Source organism: Enhydra lutris, unplaced genomic scaffold, assembly GCF_002288905.1.
Source record: "Enhydra lutris kenyoni isolate GAN:26980312 unplaced genomic scaffold, ASM228890v2 scaffoldscaffold88, whole genome shotgun sequence".
Taxonomy (NCBI): domain Eukaryota; kingdom Metazoa; phylum Chordata; class Mammalia; order Carnivora; family Mustelidae; genus Enhydra; species Enhydra lutris.
The window spans coordinates 4,116,087-4,139,126 of NW_019154172.1; the positions used below are offsets into that span (position 1 = coordinate 4,116,087).

General features: G+C 37.0%; 1 protein-coding gene across 2 annotated transcripts in view; it reads right to left on the reverse strand.

The window, feature by feature from the left end:
- Positions 1-23,040, reverse strand: part of LOC111162009 (G protein-coupled receptor 89A) — a 56,896-nt gene that overhangs the window by 750 nt on the left and 33,106 nt on the right. The window contains exons 8-13 of one of the 2 annotated variants that reach the window (XM_022526144.1): positions 19,833-19,942; positions 17,175-17,263; positions 15,986-16,078; positions 2,742-2,837; positions 1,033-1,122; positions 40-105 (exon numbers count right to left, since the gene is read on the reverse strand). In XM_022526144.1, the coding sequence (XP_022381852.1) occupies positions 40-105; positions 1,033-1,122; positions 2,742-2,837; positions 15,986-16,078; positions 17,175-17,263; positions 19,833-19,942 (544 nt within the window). Of the gene's footprint in view, positions 1-39; positions 106-1,032; positions 1,123-2,741; positions 2,838-15,985; positions 16,079-17,153; positions 17,264-19,832; positions 19,943-23,040 lie in introns of both variants that reach the window. The other variant, XM_022526142.1, reaches the window with a different exon arrangement.

Sequence of the window (23,040 nt, forward strand, 5' to 3'; positions counted from 1 at the left end):
TTTACAGTTGTGAGGATAAAACTGGGTCATCAAACTTACCATTATCTGTGCTAATAGCAGGACAATGACGTTGGAGGACTTACTGCTAGAGATGGCATAAAAGAACTGTCAAGAAAGGGAGAAGAACTTAGGCAGTGCTGCTAGATTCTTGGGTCAAGAACGTTAAGTAGCAACAGTTAACATTTAATGAGAAGTGCCTCTTCCCCTTAGCAATCCAGTACAGAAAACTGATATGATTAATGCTGTTAAGAAGAGAGACAGATTGAGAGCGAAGGATCCAGCTACGGTGTCCCCAGAGGGAGGGTTGGTGGTTTTAAGAATTACATTATGACCCGGAAGGATTCCAACTGCTATCAAATTTTTCAGAAACTACGTGATACATATGACTGTCAGATCACTATAAAACATTCAAACGGATACTCTAGGCCACCCCAAGCCCTTGTAATTATTACTAGCCTCTTGAGCTCTTTCCAAAATTGTGCTAGATACCTGGAGAGCCCTTCTCTCTTCCTAACCTCTTCACTCCTTTCATTCAAACAACTCTTGGATCTTGGGCTTCCTTATACCTCTTCTCCAAGAGAAAACTTACCTTCTGCCCCCATAAAACCTTTCTATGTTGATCAGAAAATAGTCAGACATTCTGTTTCTCCTACTTACATGTCCTCCTTATAAATGACTCTCAAAGTTACTCTAACATCAAACAACTATCTTGTTCATCCATTCCAAGTATCTCTGGAGCTCCTACCATGTGCCAGTTTCTACTCCTAGATTCTGGTGCCGTATCAGTGAACAAAACAGGCCGTGAACTCATTCTATGACCTTTCGTACATGTACTCTTCTGACTGCCGTATAAGTCCATCACCATCAGTTTATTGAGCAGTTTCACTTTAAAAAAAAATTTTATTGTACGTCTTTTAAATATTTGTGACTCTTAAAGTTCTCCGAAGGCAGAAATCTTAATTAGGTAAAATTTTCTCATGTTGCCACATGAAATGTCACAAATAATACTTTAAACTCCGTGCTACAACTTACCTTGGTAAGAGTGATCAGTAAACCTCTGATAGATGTGACGATGATTATTCCAACCAGAATGAAGGAAATGTGCTGAGACCAGAACTTTACCTGCCACCATAAAAGGAAGGAAAAGTACGAGTGAAATCTCTGTTGAGAGACATGTGAATGCTATTCTTCTGATGCATTCTGATCTCCTATGTGACTGAGAGGGAACTTCATTAGGCCCTGCCTGATTTAAAAAAAGAAAGAATGCAGTGGATATCTTCATAAGCAGACTTAATCAAAACTTAGGACAGCAGCAAGCAAGTGCAGTGGTGATGAAAATAACACCAAAGAAACACAGATGGAACTAATGACACAGCTTCGATGTGTTAAGTAAAAAGCACAAATTAAAAGGAAATTAAATAGTAGCTAAATTTTTTTTAACATTTGTGAATGTAGTCCCCTGATCACCCAAAACTTAAAGAAAATTTTCTTTTTATAATGGAAGAATATGTAAATAATCTCAGCTATTGGTCTAGGAAATAGTTGCCCTTCACTTGAATCACATGATATTACCTTTTTTCCCCTCTTGGTTTGCTTCAAAGTAGGAAGGCAGCTTTGGGACCCTGTGCTTGATTCGGGTCTGAAAATTATCTGTGGGGGAACTGTTATTACTAACATCTAAAAGATGTTATTCAGAATTCTGAAGCGTGGCGTATACAGATGGATTACAGATGAAATAGACACCACAGCAACAAGCCTCAGAAAGCGCTGATGAGGAAGAACACTTCTAATAATTGAGCCTAGTAGAAATTTTAAAAGAGGAAAAGAGAACACATATGTGGCAACAGTGAAGCCTATTTTGTGGTATAATGTATAAACTACTTAGAGGAAAGATAACCATGCTCCCTCACATGAAAAAGTTTACACTGTTGATCTATCATCAAAAAATGGGTACTCTGAGTTGTTCGTCAAGGACTGGAGCTCAGTTTGCTCTGGTTTACTTTCATTTTATGCAGCTACTCGGAGCATATCTAGCTGAGGCAGATGGCTGGGGGGAGCGTGTGGTGTGCCACTAGATTCACAGCATAGCTACATGGCCCTCAGAGGGACTAAGAGAATTCTGGTCTTACTATCACATCAAAGTGCTAATCAGCTGGAATCACTGGCCATTTATACATATATACATACATAGATTTAGAAAACATTCTATAAATGAAGACATTAAACTTAAATTGGGACAAGAGTGTGTTTAACGATAGTGGTATTATAAAACAGGTAGAAAGAGGATTAAAACTGCACAGGTTTCAGTTACCATCTTTAGCTCAAAGTCCACATTAATTGGTAGTTTTTTTTAACAGCAGACATAATTTCACTTCTAACATGGAACACTAATTGGTAGTTAATTTTCTACTAGAGGAATCAAAGGTGAGTTTTGGATTTGATGATGTCATGTATCACAGAGAGAAGTATCCAATATTTGGTGGGGAGAACCTGGGGAGGGGTAGTTGGCTACAGAAAAGCAGAGGAGGAACTACAGAAATAATCAGCATCTAAGATAATAAGTACCAGCCATCACTTATGGTTTTACGTCCTTCACAAATCTGCCATATGAGTATGTCAAAAAACAGGGGAGAGTGGGAAGAACAAAGGCAGAATAAGAAAGAAATTAGAATCTTAACAATTGTAATTTATAGCAGATACAATTGAAATGTCTCAAACCAGGATCTTGGTACAACTCTTACATCAAACTGGATCCCCAGATAATTCACAGTGATCTCGATGCCTCTTGTGACAGGATCAGTTTTCCCAACTCGGTCAAAAACAATATTAATCGTTGCCTGCAAAGACATGGACCTTTATATTAGAGCATCTCAATAATCACTATTTCAAAAAGTGACACAAAATAATCAATATAACATGTCTTACAGGTGGGTGTTCCTAAAAAATACAGTACTGGTCTCAATCTAAATCACATATAAGACATTTATTTTGGCTACTCAACAGGCAAAAAAAGTTGTTATCTACCTTATCTTTTCTGTACAGAAAAGGAAAAAAGGCTATGGCATAGACATCTTAATTTCACAGAAGTTAGAAAGGTAACATCTGGTGGATAAAGTCTGAGTAAGAGAATCAAGAATTCCAGGGTCATTCACTCTGATTATTTTCTGAATGTTCTAAGAGCAATCCCTATAATGAAAAGAGAGTTAGAGCTAACAAACCAACAACAGATTAGACAGAATTGTGAAAAATACCCAATTAATCCAAAAGAAGGCACAAAAAAGAAAAATGAAAAAAAGAACAGATGGGACAAATAAAAAACATGTAACAACACAGTTGTTTTAAATCCAACCATATTAATAATTGCATTAAATGTAAACAGTCTAAACCAGGAGCTGGCAGACTCTGACACTGCAATGATAGTAGTCACAGATTATGTGTAGATGAATGGGCCTGGCTGCGTTAAAAAAAAAAACTTTATTTACAACGGAAGGTGTTGGCTGGATTTGGCCTATGAGCTGCAGATGGCTGAATCCTGGTCTAAACATGCCAATTAAATGGCAGAGACTTTAAGACCTGTAAGACTGGTTAAAGAAGTAGAACCAACTATATGTTGCTTACAAAAAACCCACTTTAAATATAAAGATACAAATAGGTTAAAAGTAAAAGAATGGAAAAAGATACATTATGCTAATGCTAATCAAGAGAGAACTGTAAGGTCTATGCTAATATAAAAGTAGATTGCATAGTAAAAAATATTGCAAGGGATGAAAACGGTAATTTCAGAATGAAAAAAGGATCATTTCAACAAGGAGTATACAATGACCCTAAAGATGCAGGTACCAAATAATAGAGCTTTAAAATACATGAAGCAGGGGTGTCAGAAGATGGTGCAGTAGGAGGATCCTGACCTCATCTTGTCTCACAAGCACATCAAAATAATATCTACCTCTGTGCAGCTCTGAAAACCACCTGAAAACCGGCAGAACAGACCTTCCACAGTTAACTGTTGAGAGGAAGCTACACTGAAAAGGGTAGGAGGGGCTGAGTCACACCTGGGAACCAAACTCCCTGTGAGACTAACCATAGACAGGAGGGACACCACAAGCCCAGGGAAGCAGAGAGGATCAGACCCCACGCAAGGCACCCTAGGCAGTGGAGTGATGAGTTCCCAATAACATCTGGCTTTGAAAACCAGTGGGGATTAACTTTAGGAGCTTTTAAAATCAGCAGGGCTTAAGTCCAGGTACTTTTAAAACTAGCAGGGCTTAATTCTGGGAGAGCCAGAGGCAATCAAAAACCACCTGCTCTTAAAGAGCTAGAATAAATAACGGCCTGAGAGACAGCACAGAAACAGCAGTTTGAAAAGTGCTTGGGTATATAAAAGATATTCATTTACTAATCTCACCATGTGCTGAAGGGCCAGGGAGTCTTCTCTTCAGGAGACTTCCAGAACAAAAGTGCTGGTGGGCACCATTTCTCTTCTCCTCCCCCAGCCTAGAGAGCCAGACACTTGTGGGGAACTAGCACTAATACTCTCTACATATCTTCTTAGTGCCCTGTCCCAATTTTCACCTGGGGACCTGCCTGCCTCAGCAGGTGGTCCTTCAAAACCACTCCTGCCCCACCACACCCTGCAAGCAGCCTGAGCAGGGACCCATACCACTCCAAAAGTGACTGCAGCCCTGGAGAGAGAATGAGATAACCCTACATATCAGTGTGTCCATAGTTCCAACAGCTGAGCCTCTCAGTTGGCTATGTAGGGACTAAACCTTGCCCAGTATGTCCACAGCAGGCAAAGCAGGTCACTGTAGCCAACTAAGGCAAATGCAACTCAGCCGCAACAGTAGAGTGCATGTTGCCCACATAGAGACCCTCTTGGAGCACCTGGTTCTAGTGCTTGGGGGCACTGCACTACAGGGCACTATAGGACCTAGACACAAGGTCACTACTTTCAAGACCAGGAATCACAGCTGACCCCCTAATACAGAGAAACGAACAGAGAGCTAGACAGAATGAGGAGTAGAGGAATATGTCCTAAATGAAAGAACAGGACAAAATCACAGCAGGAGATCTAATGAAATGGAGATAAGCAATATGTTTGGATAAAGAATTCAAAGTAATGGACATAAAGATACTCAATGGACTTGAGAAAAAAATGGATGAATTTAATGAGAACTTCAATAACAATATAAAAACGAACCAGTCAAAGGTGAAGAATTCAGTAACTAAAATTGAAAAAAACATACTAGAGGCAATCAACAATAGATTGGAGAATGCAGAATGGATCAGCAATTTGGAAGACAGAGTAATGGAAAGCAATCATGCTGCACAGCAAAAAGAAAAAAGAAAAATAATAAAAGGGAACAGGTTAAGGGAACTCAGCAACACCATCAAGTGTTATAACATCCACACTATAGGCATCCCAGAAGAAGAAAAGAGAGAGAAGGGGGCAAAAAATTGATATGAAGAAATACTAACTGAAAACTTCTCTAATCTGGAGAAGGAAACAGGTATCCAAATCCAGGTATCCAAACCCTAAAAAGATTAACACAAAGAGGTCCATACCAAGATATGTAATAATTAAAATGGCAGAAAATAATGATAAATAGAGAATTTTATTTTTGAGAGAGAGCGAGAGCATGCACAAGCAGGGGTTGGGGTCGGGGAGAGGGAGTGAAAACTCAAGCTGAGTTGGGGACCTCAATGTGGGGCTCAATTTCACAACCCTGAAATCACGACCTGAGCCAAAATCAAGAGTTGGATGCTTAGCTGAGTAAGCCACCTAGGTGCCTCTAAAGCGAGAATTTTAAAAACAGCAAGAGAAAAAAACAGTTACCATGAGGGAACCCTATAGTTATTAGTTGATTTTATACCATAGCTATTAGTTGAAAGTTATTAGTTGATTTTATACCAGAAACTTTGCAGGCCAGAAGAGGGTGGCAGGATATATTCAAGTACTAAAAGGAAGACCTGCAACCAAGAATACGCTACAAGGCAGTTATCATTCAGAATAAAAGAGAGACAAAAAGTTTCCCAGACAAAAGTTCAAGGATTTAATCACAACTAAACCAGCCCTATAAGAAATGTAGGGGCGCCTGGGTGGCTCAGAGGGTTAGGCCTCTGCCTTGGGCTCAGGTCATGGACTCAGGGTCCTGGGATCAAGCCCCGCATTGATCTCTCTGCTTGGTGGGGGGCCTGCTTCCCCGTCTCTCTCTGCCTGCCTCTCTGCCTACTTGTGATCTCTCTCTCTTCGTCAAATAAATAAATAAAATGTTTAAAAAAAAAAAGAAAAAGAAATGTAAATGGAAATTATTCGAGTGGAAAGAAAAGGCCATAATTATAAGAAAGTTATGAAAGGAAAAAATTTCATAGGTAAAAGTAAACATATAATACATGTAGTAGATTAATCACTTATAAAGCCAGTCTGGAGCAAAAGTAGTAAAATCATTTATTTCTACAAAAACCAGTCAAGAAATACACAAAATAAAAAGATGTAAAATATGACATCATATACATAAAATGGGGAGGAGGAGTAAAAATGTAGTACTTTTAGAATGTTTTTGAATTTCAGCTTGAACTTAAGTTCAACCATCAACCTCTGCTATACACCTAAGATATAATATATAAGCCTAATGGCAACCACAAATCAGAAACTTGTAATAGCTACACAAAAAAGAGAAAGGAATGCAAACATAACACTACCATAAGGGAAGAGAGCAGAAGGAACTCTATTCCTTCCTACAGAAGGAACAGAGAAGAACCACAAAAACAACCAGAAAACAATGTACAAGATGGCAATAAATACATAACTCTCAATAATTACTTTAAATGTAAATCATCTAAATACCAATTGAAAGACAAAGGGTGACTGAATGGATAAAAAAACAAGACCCATCTATATGCTCCTTTAAGAGACTAACTGCAGACCTAAAGATACATAGAGACTGAATACGAAGGGCTGGAAAAAATACAACATGTGAAAGGCAGGAAAAAAGCTGGGATAGCAATACTTATTATCAGATAAAGTAGATTTTATTTATTTTTATTTTTTAAAGATTTTATTTATTTATTTGACAGACAGAGATCACAAGTAGGCAGAGAGGCAGGCAGAGAGAGAGGAAGGGAAGCAGGCTCCCTGCTGAGCAGAGAGCCCGACGCGGGGCTCAATCCCAGGACCCCGGGATCATGACCTGAGCCGAAGGCAGAGGCTTTAACCCACTGAGCCACCCAGGCGCCCCAGATAAAGTAGATTTTAAAACAAAGACTGTAGCAAGGGACAAAGGAGGGTGCTACATAATGATAAAGGGATCAGTCTAACAGGAGGATATAACAACTGTAAATATCTATGCCCACAACGTAGGAGCACCTAAATACATAAAGCAATAATTAACAAACATAAAGGGAGAAGTTGACAATAAATACAATGTAATAACAGGTAATTGTAACATTCCACTTACAACAGTGTAGATCATTCAGACGGAAGGAAATCAGTAAGGAACCAGTGGCTTGAACAACACATTAGAACAGATGGACTTAACAGATACATACTGAACATTCCATCAAAAAACCACTGCATACACATTCTTTTCAAGTCCATGTTGAACATTCCCCAGAACAGATCACAACTTAGGCCACAAAACAAGTCTCAATAAATTTAGTAAGACTGAAATCACATCATGCATCTTTTCTAATCACAATGGTAGAACACTAAAACTCAATCACAAGAAAAAAATCTAAAAAGAATACCAATACATGGAAGCTAAATAACATGCTACTAAACAGTGAATGGTCAATCAAGAAATCAAGGAGGAAATAAAAAAATACATGGAGACAAATGAAAATGAAAATATAATGGTTCAAAGTCTTTGAGATTCAGTAAAAGCCATTCTAAGAGGTAATTCTTTTTTTTTTTTTTTAAAGATTTTATTTATTTGACAGAGATCACAAGTATGCAGAGAGGCAGGCAGAGAGAGAGGAGGAAGCAGGCTCTTTGCTGAGCAGAGAGCCCGATGCAGGGCTCGATCCCAGGAACCAGAGATCATGACCAGAGCCGAAGGCAGAGGCTTTAACTTACTGAGCCACCCAGGCGCCCCTAAGAGGGAATTCCATAGCAACAAAGGCTTAACTCAATAAACAAGAAAAATCTCAAGTAAACAACCTAACCGTACACCTAGAAAAGCTAGAGAAAGACCAAAGCCCAAAGCTAGTAGAGGGAAAGAAGTAATAAAATCAGAGCTGAAATAAATGAAAGAGAGAAAAAAGATCAATGAAACTAGAACCTGTTTCTCTGAAAAGATCAAGAAAATTTGTAAATCTGTAGCCAGACTCATTAAGAAAAAGACTCAAATAAAATCAGAAATAAAGGAGAAGTAACAAATGACACCACAGAAATACAAAGGATTATAAGAGACTATTATGAAAAATTGTATGTCAACAAACTGGACAACCTAGGAGATACAGATTCTTAGAAACATAATCGTCTAAAACTGAATCAGGAAGAGATAGAAAATCTGAACACAGCAATTACCAGTAATGAAATGGAATCAGTAATAAAAAAAAAACTTCCCAAAACAGAAGTCCAGGATCAGATGACTTCACAGGTAAATTCTACCAAATATTTAACAAAGAGTTAATACCAAAGAGGTGAAAGACCTATACTCTGAAAACTGTAAAACACTGATGAAAGAAACTGAAGCTGAATCAAACAAATGGAAAGACATTCCATTCTTGTACATAAACTAATGTAACATTGTGTATCAGGTCTACCAAAATAAAGAAAGAAGAGTTAATATCTACTCTTCTCAAATGATTAAAAAAAATTTTACTGAGTTATTTTAGAGAGAGGGGATGGGGAAGGAGGGACAAGAGGAGGGAAAGAATCTCAAGCAGAACTCCACACTGAGCACTGAGCCTGATGCGGGGGTGGATCTCACGACCCATGAGATCATGACCTGAGCCAAAACCAAGTCGGCTGCTCAACCAACTGAGCCACCCAGGCACCCCTCTCCCAAAATGATTAAAAAAAAAAAATAGAAGAGGAAGGAAACTTCCAAATTCTTTCTACAAGGCCAACAGTTCCCTGATACCAAAACCAGACAGACATTACCAAAAAAGAAAACTTTAAGCCAATATTTCTGATGTACATGGATGCAAAATTCCTTAAGAAAATTATCAAACTGAAAAAAAAATTTAGCTAACTGAATTCAATAATACATTAAAAAAATGTTCACCACAATCAAGTAGAATTTATTCCAGGAATACAGGGTAATTCAATATTCTCAAATCAAACACAATAAACCACATCAACAAAATAAAGTATAAAAACCATATGCTCATCTAAATAGATGCAGAAAAAGCATTTGACAAAATACAACATCCATTCATGATAAAGTGGATTTAGAGGGAACAAAGTGGGTTTAACGAAAGACATGTCAGCATAATAAAGGCCATATATGAAAAATGTTCACTGGTGAAAATAAGCATCACACTCATTTGTGAAAAACTGAGAACTTTTCCTCTAAGATCAGGAGGAAGACACGGACATTCACTCTTACCACTTTTATTCAACATAATACTGAAAGTCCTAGTTGCAGCAGTCAGACAAGGAAACAAAAACGGCATTCAGAATGACAAGGATGTTAAACTTGCTATTTGCAGATAACATGATAATATAGAAAAACCTAGAAACTCCACCAAAAACTATTAGAACTGATAAATGAATTCAGTAAAGTTGTAGGATACAAAATTAATATACAGAAATCAGTTGCATTTCTACATACTAATAACTAAATACCAGAAATTAAGAGAACAATCCCATTTACAACTGCACCAAAAAGATGATCTAAGAACAAACTTACCCTAGGAGGTGAAAGACCGATTACCCTAAAAACTATAAAATACTGAGAGAAATTGAAGGCAACATGAACAAATGGAAAGATACTCTGTTCTCATGGCCTGGAAGAATTAATATTGATAAAAATGTCCATACCACCGAAAGCAATCTACAGATTCCATACAATCCCTACCTAATTACCCATAGCATTTTTCACAGAACTAGAATGAATAAACCTAAAATTTGTATGGAGCCACAAAAGACCCCAAATAGCCAAAACAATCTTGAAAAAGAACAAAGCTAGAAATCTCATAGTCCTAGAGTTCAAGATATACTTTAAAGGTGTAGTAACCAAAACAGTATGGGACTGGCACAAAAGCAGACATATAGATCAATGGAACAGAACAGAAAAATACATGATCAGGTAATCCCACTACTGGGTATTTACTAAAAGAATATGAAAACACTAACTTGAAAAGCTATATGCACCCCTATGTTTACAACAGCATTATTTACAACAGCTGAGCTATAGAGGCAACACAAGGGTTCACTGATAGTTGAACGCATAAAAAGATGTGGTGCATATATGCAATGGAACATTACTCAGCTATAAAAAAGAATGTGAGCTTGCCATTTTAACAGTGTTAAAGGGTACTATGCTAACTGAAATAAGTCAGACAAGGAAAGACAGTACATGATTTCACTTATAAACAGGATCTTAAAAACAAAACAAATGAACAAAGAAACAAGCAAACAGTCTCTTAAATACAGAGAACAAACTGGTCAGAGGGGAAGTGAGTAAAGGGATGGGTGCAATGGATAAAGTGGATTAAGAGGCACAAACTTTCAGTCATGGAGATGAAATGTACAGCACAGAGAATAGTCAATATTAAAATAACACTGTATGGTGACAGATGGTGACTACACTTATAGTGAGTCCTCTGTAATGTATAGAATTGTTGAATCACTATGCTGTACACCTGAAATTAACATTGTATATTAATTATAGTTGGGTAAAAAAAATATACAAAGCAAAAACTGACAGAACTAAAAAGACAAATCCACAACAATGGTTTGAAATTTCATTACTGATGAAACAACCGATAAATCAGAAAATTAAAAAGGATATAGAAAACTTTAACAATACTATCAACTAATTTGACCTAATTGACATTTATACAACATTCCAGCCAACAGGAGCAGAAAACAAATCTCAAAAAATTTGAAGAAATTTAAATCATACTAAATCTGTTCTCAGATCACATGGAATTAAATTAGAAATCAATTATAGAGGGAAATTCAGAAGATCCCCAAATATTTAATAACATACTTCTAAATAATCCATGAGTCAAAGAAGAAAAATGAGAATTATTTTGAACTGAATGAAATAAAAATACAACACATCAGAAACATTATATTTTGTGAGATGCTTAGCAAGAAATCTATAGCACGAAAACAACTATATTAAAAGTTTTGAATCAATGAGCTTGTACTTTACAAAATTAGAAAGACCCAAAACAAGCAGAAGAAGAAAAATTATAAGGATCAGAGCAGAAATTGATAAAATAGAACACAGAGAAACAATATAGAAAATCAATTAATCCAAAAGCTGGTTCTTTGAAGCGTTCAATAAAATTGATAAACCTTGATCCAGACTGATCTGAAAAAAAAAGACAAGACACAAATTACCGATATCAAGAATGAGATACCACTTCAGCCACCAGGATGACTCTAATTAAAAGATAAATAAGTGCTGGTGAGGCTGTGGAGAAATGACAACTGTTACACTGCCAGTGGGAATGTAAACAGGTGCAGCTGCTTGGGAAAAGAGTCTGGCAGACTGGCAGTTTATCAAAAGGTTAAACAAACAGGTAGCATATGACCCAGCAATTCTGCTTTCACGGGCATGCACCTAAGGGAAATGAAAACATATATCCACATACAAATTTATCAAAAAATGCTCACAACAGCATTATTTATAATGGCCAAAAAGTGGAAACCACCCAAATGCTTCTCAACTGATGGATGGATAAATAAAATGTGGTATATCTATATAATGGAAAGAATGTTATTCATCTATAGAAAGGAATGAAGTGTTGCTAGAGGCTACAATATAGATGAACCTTAAAAACATTTACTAAGAAGCCAATCACAAAAGACCACATGTTGTGTGATTCAATGTACATGAAATGTCCAGAATAGAAAATCTATAGAGACATAAAATAGATTAGTGCCTGCCTAAGGCTAGAGAAGAAATAAGGAATAACTGCTAATGAGTATGGAATTTCTTTTGGGGTGACTGCATTATTGTGTGCACAACTCTGTGAATATATTAAAAACCACCAAACTATACATGAAATGGGTTATTTTGTATGTGACTATCTCAATAAAGGTGTTATACAAAAAGGAGAGGGGTGATATCACTACAGATTTTATAGATATTGAAAGGATACTAAGGGACTATTAAGAGCAATTTTATGCAAATAAATCTGACTTCAATAAAAACGGACAAATTCCTTGAAAAACAGAAACTACAAAAGCTCACTCAAGAAATATATAACCTGAATAAACCTTATAGTCTATTAAAGAAACTAAATCTGTAGTTAAACGATTTTCCTGCAAAGAAGACTCTAGGTCTAGATGCCTTCACTGGTGAATTCCACCAAATGTTTAAGAAAGAAATTATAATAATTCCACATAAGCTCTTCCACTAATTGGAAGAGGAAGGAATCCTTCTCAACCTCTAAGGTTAGCATTATTCTGACACCAAAGCCAAAGACATTACAAAAAAACTATACTCTGATATTTCTCATTAACACTGATGCAAAAATTCTTAAGAAAATATTATTAAGTTAAATCCAACAACATACACCATGGCCAAGTAAGGTTTATTATAGGAATTCAAGGCCAGTTTAATATTAAAATATTAACCAATGTAACTCACTATACCAGCTGAATAAAAAGGAAAAGTCATGTGCTCCTCTCAAAAGATGCAGAAATAGCATTTGACAAAAATCAAACACACTTCCATGATTAAAAACACTCAATAAACTATGAGTAGGAGTAACTTCCTCAACCTGCTAAATGGAGTCTAGGAAAAGCCAACCGCTAATACCATATTTAACAAGATCAGGATGACTGCTCTTACCACTTCTGTTTAATTTTGTACAGGAGGTTTTGGTCAGTGCAATAACGCTAAAGGAGGAGAAGAAAGAAGAAAGATGGGATAGGACAGAACAGGAAGGGAAAGAAAGGGAAGAAATAAAAGGCATCCAGATAGGAAACATGGAAGCAAAACCCTTCATTTGCAGAGATCTGATTGTCTACGTAGAAAAAATCCTATGAAATCTATGAAAAGCTTTTAGAATAAGGGGATTTAGCAAGGTTGTGGAATATAAGAATCAACTGTGTATCTATATACTAGTAACATTCAGGATCTGAAATTATAAAAACAGTCCTATTTATAATAGCATCAAAAATATTAAATACTTAAGATAAATCTAATGAAAGATATAAAAGATCTATACACTAAAACCTAAATATTGTTGAGTGAAAATAAAGAAGATGTACATAAATGAAGAGTTACACTGTGCTCATCAAATGCAAGACTCAATATTAAGATGTCACGTCTCTTCAAACTGATCTGAAGATTTGACATTCTAATACGTATTTCAGCAAGTATTTTGTATTCAGCAGCATTAAAAAGCAGCTTCTAAAATTCATATGGAAAAGCAAAGACACAGAATAGCCAAAACAAGTTTAAATAAGAAGAAAGAGTACTTAAATGATTTGATTTCAAGACTTATTTCGGGGTGCCTGGGTGGCTCAGTGGGTTAAAGCCTCTGTCTTCGGCTCAGGTCATGATCCCAGGGTTCTGGGATCGAGCCCCACATCGGGCTCTCTGCTTGGCAGGGAGCCTGCTTCCCCCTCTCTCCCTGCCTGCCTCTCTGCCTAAAAGAATTTTCTTGTGTTCAATAAATAAATAAGTCAAATAAATAAATAAAATCTTAAAAAAAAAAGACTTATTTCAAGACAGAGTGGTATTTGCATAAATAAAGGCAGACATACATAACAGTAGGAAAGAACAGAGTACAGATACAAACCCACCCATATGTGGGCAATTAGGTTTTGACAAAATTGCAAAGACAACTGAATGAGAAAGGATAATCTTTTCAGCAAATGGTGCCAGAACAAGTGGATATCTATATGAAAAAAATGAACTTGTATCCACATTCCAACACTGTCTGAGGAAATTAACTACAGATGGATCATGTGCTGAAATGTAAAAATCTCAAACTATAAAATTTATAGAGTAAAAGAAAAAATCTTGGTGACCTTGGGTTAGCCAAGATTTCTTAGGTACAACACAGAATGACAAGCTAAGTAGTGACTGGGAGAGAATATTTGAAAATCACATATTTGATAAAGGGTTTCCAGAATATAGTGAAAACCTTGCAAGACCCAATAACAAGAAATCCTAGTTTAAAAACTGGGCAACAAATCTGAATAGCTCTATCTTCCTCCTCCCTCCAAAATATACAGGTGGCAAATCAGCACATGAAAAGTTGTTTAGCACCATTAGGCATTAGGGAAATGCAAATTAAGCAATCAGTATCAGCTTACATCTACCAGAATGTCTAAAATTTAAAATACTGACTACAAAATGTGAGCAAGGATGTGGAGTAAATGAAACTCTCAGACAATGCAGGTGGGGATGTAAAATGGTACAACCTCCTTTGGAAAAGTTTATCCATTTCTTCAAAGGTTCAACATCCATCTGCCACATGACCTAGCCATGCTATACCGAAGTGTTTTCTCCTAAGAGGAAAGACAGCACATGTCCACATAGAAACCTGTATACAAATGTTCATAAGCAGCTTTACTTGTAATATTGCCAAACTAGAAACAAATACCCATCAGCAGGTGAAAAGATAAACAAAATGTGGTATAATCATACAACAGAATACTACTCAGCCATGAGAAGGAATAAACTACTGATCGCACGATAACATGAATGAAACATAAGATAATTCTGCTGAGTAGAAGTTGTCAGAAAAAGGGTATCTACTCTAAGATTTCATTTATATAAAGTTCTAGAAAATATAAACTAATGTATAATGAAAGCAGATTGGTGGTTGACTGGGGATGAATGCAAGAGACATTATAAGGGGACACAAGAAACTTTTTGGAAGTGATGGATGGATATGGTCACTATCTTAAGGGTGGTGACAGTTGTTGCAACAGGTGTACACATCTGTCAAAACTTACCCAACTATACTGTTAAAATATGTGCAGTTTATTAAACATCAATAAAGCTGTTAAAAAAGGATATACTCCCCTGAAGTCTACAACTCAGGAAAAACTTTTTAGTAGCTTAGCTAACTGAACATACTATCTTCATTTATCTTCTCCCACTGTATGAATTAAGATTTAAAAATTGTTCTCTGAATAGGTATTGACATCAATTTATTATAATGTTAGATCTATTAAAATCCAGAATCTTTCATTCATCTATAGTGGCCAAAATTAACAAGCTGATAAAGCTCTTCTTTATGCAAACACAGCCCCTGGAGAGTCACAGAACCAGAAAGTCCAATTAGTCTTTTCTGTAATCACACTGAAACCCATGAATATCTACAGATGAGTCATAAGAAGAATGTACATAAAATGAACATAAAGAATAGAGCATTAAGAGAGAGCCACAAACGAATGAGAGCTATAAGCACCTAAAATGTATTTCCAGAAATATAAATGTTTTACTTGAAGAACTTAGATTGAACTTTTTAAGGTATATACAGATTACTAAACAGGAGAGTTAAGTTCTGTTCTGAGCTGAAGGTAGGGATTGTGTCACATAGATATACTCAAGGGTAATACGGAAAACAGAGTGTAAAATAAGAAACTTCTGTATTCCCTTCATATAGTTTATAAACTATATCTTATTAATGATTTCTAAATGAAGAAAAATGCAATGTCTAGGTAACCTAAAAAAGAGAGGGGGAGGAGTCAGGCTCAAGGATGTGAAAGACAGCATTCTGTGTTGACTTGATTGGATTTGGAATTTAGTTTAGTGCCTCAGTCAAACTCACTTTTCTCTCTGTCATTAGCAGGGAAAATAACCTCAACCCTAACAGCCAAAACTAATATACTTACCATGAAAATTTTCCAAACACAGTAAATAGAGAAAAAGTAACCCAGAAAATTAAAGTATTTCCCTTTGAAAGTTTTGGAATATTCTATTCTCTCCTGAGGGAAAACAAACAATAAAACACTGTTAGTCTCAGCAAAATGTAAACTAATACTCAACCAAAACATTCCTGCTTCTATGAAATTACTGTTTTGCCGGAGTGAAAAATCCACACATGATATTAATCTTAAAATAATACTAGTAGGCAACATTTATTGAATGCTAACTTTAAGCCTGAAGTTGGGAAAAACACCTTACATACATTATCTACTTTAATTTTTATAGCAGCTGTGATATGTTCTATTATCTTAATTGTACACATGAGAAAACTAAGGCTTACAGGGGTTCGATAACTTGCCCAAGGTCACACAGCTAGTGAGTAGAGGAATTTATGCTCAGGTCTGTCTTCAAAGCCTATGTTAATCTCTATCCTATATGGCTATTCCTATGAAGTGATCCTTGAAAAGGATAAAAATAGTCTGAATGAACTTAACTAATGGATTTTGCATATTTAAGTTATATTGCATTTTAGATATAAATGGGAAAGCTATTTCTTATAGTTAGGTCACTTCTTGATCTGGATCCTTTCCTTTTTTTTTTTTTTAAGAGAGAGAAAAAAACCTGGCTGGTGGGGGGTGGAGGGGCAGAGGGATAGAGAGAATCTTAAGCAGGCTCTACACCCAGTGCAGAGCCTGATGCAGGGATGAATCTCAAGACATTGAGATCATGACCTGAGCCAAAATCAAGAGTTGGACACTCAACTAACTGAGCCACCCAGGTGCCCCTTAATCTGGATCTTTTAAAACACAGCTAGATCATGGCATTGCTCTTAAAATATCACTAATTTATAAGAAATAAAACGCAATCAGAGGAGCTACCATCTTGACCCTGAATCAGTAGGAAGTGGTGTGTGCCACTTTCTGAAGTTGAAAAACCTCTTGATTATCCTACTAATTTCTATCATTGAGTGTTCCAGTACGAATTTTGCTGGGGTTGGAGCAATGTCAAAAAGGATACAGACTCCTAATGCTTCATGGCTGATAATGGAGCTATGAGGTCACTCTCACACTGCTTGACCATAGAGGACACTAAAAAGCTATTTAGTCTTGTTCTTTCTTCTGGTAAAAATCATACTTTTGTTTCCTTGCCTTGTACCTTGGTAGCATATAGATCAGCTGTTTCCAGAAAAAGCTGCCTGCTTAGTTCTTCCAAAGCATCCACTTCCTGTTGAATAAGAGTAAGATCTGGCACAAAATGGGCATCAAGGCTTAAAACACATAGAAGTTTCAAGAAATAGTAATGAAGAAAGCATATGCTTTTGGTTTTTCCTACAGTAGATCTTAGGAACTGCCTATATATTCAATTTCCTGCTTCATGGACAACAGTACTCCTTTAGAGCAATTTTCCCAACCTCCAACACAGGAAAAAAAACCTGGCTGGTGGGGGGGTGTAACACAGGTATGTAAAAGCTTCTCCATTATCAAACAACTACCACTCAGTTTCTCACTAGTTCAAGTGGCTCAGACAGATGGCTTTGCTCACTGTTGCTTTTCTTTGATCAGTTAAAGTCAAATATAATTTTGAAATCTCAAATAGTTACACAGTAAAACACCTATAATACAATATAATTTTCCCCTAAATTATCTGAATAAATGTAACATTAGGAAAGGGAACTAATACTACTGAGTTCCAATACAGGCTGGGATTTACAAATATGACTTTTTAGTTCTTTATAGACATTATCTTCTATTATACTCCTAACAGTCTCATGAGATAGGTATTATTACCCATTTTGCAGATAAGGAAAGCAAAGCTCAGAGAGTCCAGTAACTTGCTCAAAGTCATGCAGCTAACAGGTGTGGATGCAAAGTCATATCTGTTCTCCTCCAAGGCCTGTTCTTTCCATTACACTATGCTGCTTTCCAAGAACTTACTGAGGTCCTACTAGTTTCTCCATTTAGGAGACAGGGCCTCAGAGAAGTGAAATAATCCTGATACTTTTGCTGAGTTGACTTACTGTCATAAAGACAGTTTAAACCTAAAATTTGGCTTTTATGGACTTTTAAGTAACAAAAATAGTGAAGACAACCCAAGCTGGAAGATTCACTTTGATCCAAATCCTCCCTACTCTGATTTTTCTCACTATAGGGATACCTCATTCTGTTGTACTCCGTAGATTTTTTTTTTTTTTTTTTTTTTTTTTTTTAAACAAATTGGAGGTTGTGGCAATCCTGTGTTGGGCAAGTCTAGTGGTGCCATTTATGTCTCTGTGTCACATTTTGGTAATTCTCACGTTATTTCAAACTTTTTCATCATCATTACTATCATTATTATTATTATTATTATATTTTTTAATGGGGATTTGTGATCAGTAATTACCACTCACTGGAAGTTCAGATGATGGTTAGCCTTTTTTATACACTTTTTAAAAAAGAATGCTCTTACACACTCAATAGGATACAGCATAAATATAAGTTCTATATGTGCTGGGAAACCAAAGTATCCATCGGACTCCCTTCAATGTGATAGCCACTTTTTGTGATGTTCTGGAACCAAAACTGTAACATCTCTGGGGTATGCCTGTAGTACTCAAATTACTGAGTGTCCTTCTGCTCCTTCCTCAATAAGGAAGGCTGCTATTCTCATGGTTCAGGCAGTCAAACAACAGGTTTTAACTAGTTCCATGTCTGCCTCTCCTGTAATTAGACAGTCAGCTTCTTGAGAAAAAAGAGTATACTCTGTTCATCATTTTATCCCTTAGGACTCTGCCTGGAAATGGGAGATGTGAAATAAATGTTTCTAGATTAAATGAATTCAATGTAATCCTTTCTTTCCTCTCTCATGGTCATGTCACCCTGCCTTTCTTTGCTCTAAATCTTACCTACTTTTGACACCAGAAAGATATGCCACAATTTATAGCAAGAACCGATTACATCCTTTTCCTAGAGTTGAAGCAAAAGGGAATTTGTACTTCCACAGGCAGGGGAAGGAAGCAGGAATACGCTATCTCCTCCAGGTGCCCCAGTTTTGACTTAATAGCCTGGTAGCCACAAAGAGATTTTGTTTCTCAATTTGGGTGTCAGTTTAACACTGCAACCAGCTGGGCCAAGAACGATCTTTAACCCAATATCCCTAATTCTTTAAACCTAAAGTCACTGAAGATACAGCGCTGCTTAAAATTTGTTTAGAAATACTTACTGCGGGGCACCTGGGTGGCTCAGTGGGTTAAGCCTCTGCCTTCGGCTCAGGTCATGATCTTAAAGTCCTGGGATTGAGCCCTGCATTGGGCTCTCTGCTCAGCGGGGAGCCTGCTTCCCCCTCTCTCTCTGCCTGCTGCTCTGCCTACTTCTGATCTCTCTGTCAAATGAATAAGATCTTAAAAAAAAAAAAAGAAATACTGACTGCTTTAGAAATAGGCCCTTACCATCCCATACATATACAAGCCATCCATTTTAGGAAGCCACTGTGTTTTATGCTGCTTGTTCAGACCCGGGAAATAGAAGAGTGTAGTGGAAAGAACTAAGAGGAGGTCCTGTCTCTGCCACAAACCACAGTGTGAGTTAACCTCTCTGGGTCTGTTTTTTCATCTGTAAAATGGAAAGAGTGACTTTTAGGACTTCAGCTCAAAGACAATGGTATTATGATCTTTTAGAGGTGTTGGAAAGATGACTCCGTATTTCCTAAGCCTAGCCCTGGCCAGCTGGACTCTGATGTAGTCAAGTACTGTAGGAGAGACCATCCCAATACTACTTTTTTCTTCTGGCCTTTGGTTCAGAGTTGAGAAAAAGAATCAAACAGAGTGATAAAGGATACTTTCACTTCCTGGTGCTGAAGTGGTAACACTTTTTATCATTCCCCAGAATCCCGATGGTTTGTTATGCACCTCCCCCTTCTGGAACATAGTTCTCCGTGTCATTGCCATCCTGAAATGAAAGAAAAGATAAAACCTCAGCAAGGGAGCTTGGAGCCTCATGGTCTGTTCTCATCCACCTTCTAGTCTCATAAGTGTCCCTATCCTTTGCTGAGCTGTTCAGGAAAGAATGCAAACTCTGGAGTCTCGCTTTTCTACTGTTTACAACCGAAGGGCAACTATACACTCCCAAGAAGCAATGTGGCCTAGGCAAAGGAGCACAGAGTTTGGAGAAGACAGTAAATGTGGAGACTGGTTCTAACTGAGAAGCTGTGAGACTTCAGAGTTTCTATTTATTCATCTCTGGTAGGTGTGAAGATTACTGAAATCATATATAAGAGTTCTTGTTATCAACTACAAGGCACTACACATATATTAATAATTATTACTGTTATCATTTAAGGACAAAATAGTCAACACACCTAAAGGACCAGATTCAGGATAGGAACTAAAAAAGTTTTCCTTCCTTTTCAAAAGCAGACCAAAGGACAACAACAACAAAAAAACCCCAGCAAGATCACATAAACCTACCCTCTTCTAAAACATCATTCTCTAACTCTAATCCCCCCCCCAACTACTGAATAAGTCAAGAAGAAATGTACTACTATTCCTTCCTCTTGTCCTCTCAGTTCTATGGAGAACTCACCGCCTCAGCAGCAGATGCTGGCATGTTCCAGCCTACCACAATGGTGTTAAGAACAGGGTCCTTGCAAGGAAAAGGAAGATCACTTGTACATAACAGTTACTTGAAGGGTATAACGGGCCAAGTCCTTCCAGTTTAAAATAAACCAGGTTAGGTGTAACAGAGATAGAGTAGTAGGACTAAAGAAAAGTTGAAAAGAAGATGGAGATTTTTGGGTGACAAGAGACAAAAGTGGTAAGGAGAAAGAAACGGCATTAATATTTACAGTTGGAACCAACACAAAATGGTACCAGTGGTACCAAACAGTATTTCTATGGACTAATTTTTTTTTTTTAAGATTTTATTTATTTATTTGACAGAGATCATAAGTAGGCAGAGAGGCAGGTAGAGAGAGGGGGAAGCAGACTCCCTGCTGAGCAGAGAGCCCAATGCGGGGCTCGATCCCAGGACCCTGAGACCATGACCTGAGCTGAAGACAGAAGCTTAAATCACTGAGCCACCCAGGCGCCCCTCTACGGACTAATTCTTTAAGCCACTGGTTAAAACAATATTAAGAAGAAGAACATTAGGTGTATTGGGCCATGCTGACTTAACTGTTTCCTCCCCTAAATGACCTCTGCCTGAATACAGAGTGAATAAAGTATAGCTCCAAGCTTTAGCTCTTCTTTAATTACATATGTTCACTGTAACTCAGCATTATTGGAAGATGTAATTAGCAACCAAGAAGAGGCTCAGACCTAGGGAGATTTTTGACTTGGCAAGACTCCTAACCCTTAGTTTTCTCATTTTCATTGGTGGAAAAGCTGGAGCAAGTATATGAAGAGGGAAGAGGTTCTGTCTCACTCATTTAAAAGTTCACTTCAGTTTAGCATGCTGGAATAAAGGACAGGCCTTGGAGAGAGAGGACACACAGAGAGCCATTTCTATTATCCTCAGTTTTCATGTCTTGGTACAACAAACACAACAACTGTGGAGTGGAAATGGCTGACTTTCTAAAGGTGACTGACATGTTATCATGGCTCCATAACAGGCAGAGAGAGAGGAATAACCACAAGAAGAAGTGAAGGTTGTCTGCACACAGCAAGCATGACCTTGTTTTAAACAACTTACTTTCACTTTTTATCACTTAGCTATAAATCAGGTTTGCTCTTATCAAGTTAGTTGCAGATGAACAATAAGTATATATTTTCAAAAGAAATAGTAACAATATCAAACTTCCTGAGATGTGGTAAAAAAGGAAAAAAAAAACAGTATACTAGCGAAGTTACTAAGTTTTATACTGAACTTTTGTCACTATCATCACCAACTCCACTGTGAGCATCACCCCTATTGCTTCTTTATAACAAGGGTAGTCCAGATCAAGAAATTATCTCTTCATTACTAGCTGAACGCCATTAAAAAACCCATAGTCTGGAAAAACACATGCACCCAGCTGAGGTGTAGGGGTAGATTTCAAGTCAAGAAGTTGCAAAAGGTCTACTGTGGTTTAAATATGCCATTCTGCGGTTTTCTGATGGAAACCAGAAAGAAGGGAATTCAGCAATCTTTTTTTAATTAAACATTTTGAGATAATTGTAGATTCGCATGTGGTTATAAAAAAATAGATCTCAATTACCCTTCACCCAGCTTTTCCCAATGGAAACATCTTGCAAATTTATAGTACAGTATCACACCCAGGGTACTGACACTGATAAGAGTCAAGATACAGAACATTTCCATCACTACAAGAATCCTTCATGTTGCCTTTGTATAGCCCACTTCCCTCCTCTCACCTCCAACTCCTCTTTAATTACCCAGCAACCAAAAATTTGTTTTCCATTTCCATTTTGTCATTTCAAAAATGTTACACAAATAGAATCAGATAGTATATACCTTTGTGGATTGGCTTTTTTCATTCAGCCTAATTTTCTGGAGAGTCACCCAGGCTGTTTTACTGATAGTTCATTCCTTCTGGTTCCTTAGTAGTATTCTGTGGTATGGATGTGCCACACTTCGTTTAACTATTCATTCATTAAAGGATATCTAGCTTATTTCCATTTTTGGCTACTATGAATAACACTGCTATACACATCAGCATACAAGTTTTGTGTGAACGTAAGTCTTCATTTCTTTGGGATAAATGCCCAGAAATGCAATTCACTGGGCTGTGTGGTAGTTGCATGTTTAGTTTTTAAAGAAATGGCTAAATGTGATCCAGAATTACTATCACGACATTTTAACCAGCAGTGTATGAGTGATCCAGTGTCTCTGCATCCTTACTAGAATTTGGTGTCACTAATTTATTTTCGCTGTTCTAATACATGGTTATCTTGTGGTTTTAATTGCATTTCTCTAATGCCTTATGATGTTAAGACATCTTTTCATGTACTAAATTGCCATCTGTATATGCTCTACAATGAAATATCTGCATGTCTTTTGCCAATTTTTTTTTTTTTTAGATTTTATTTATTTGACACACACAGAGAGAG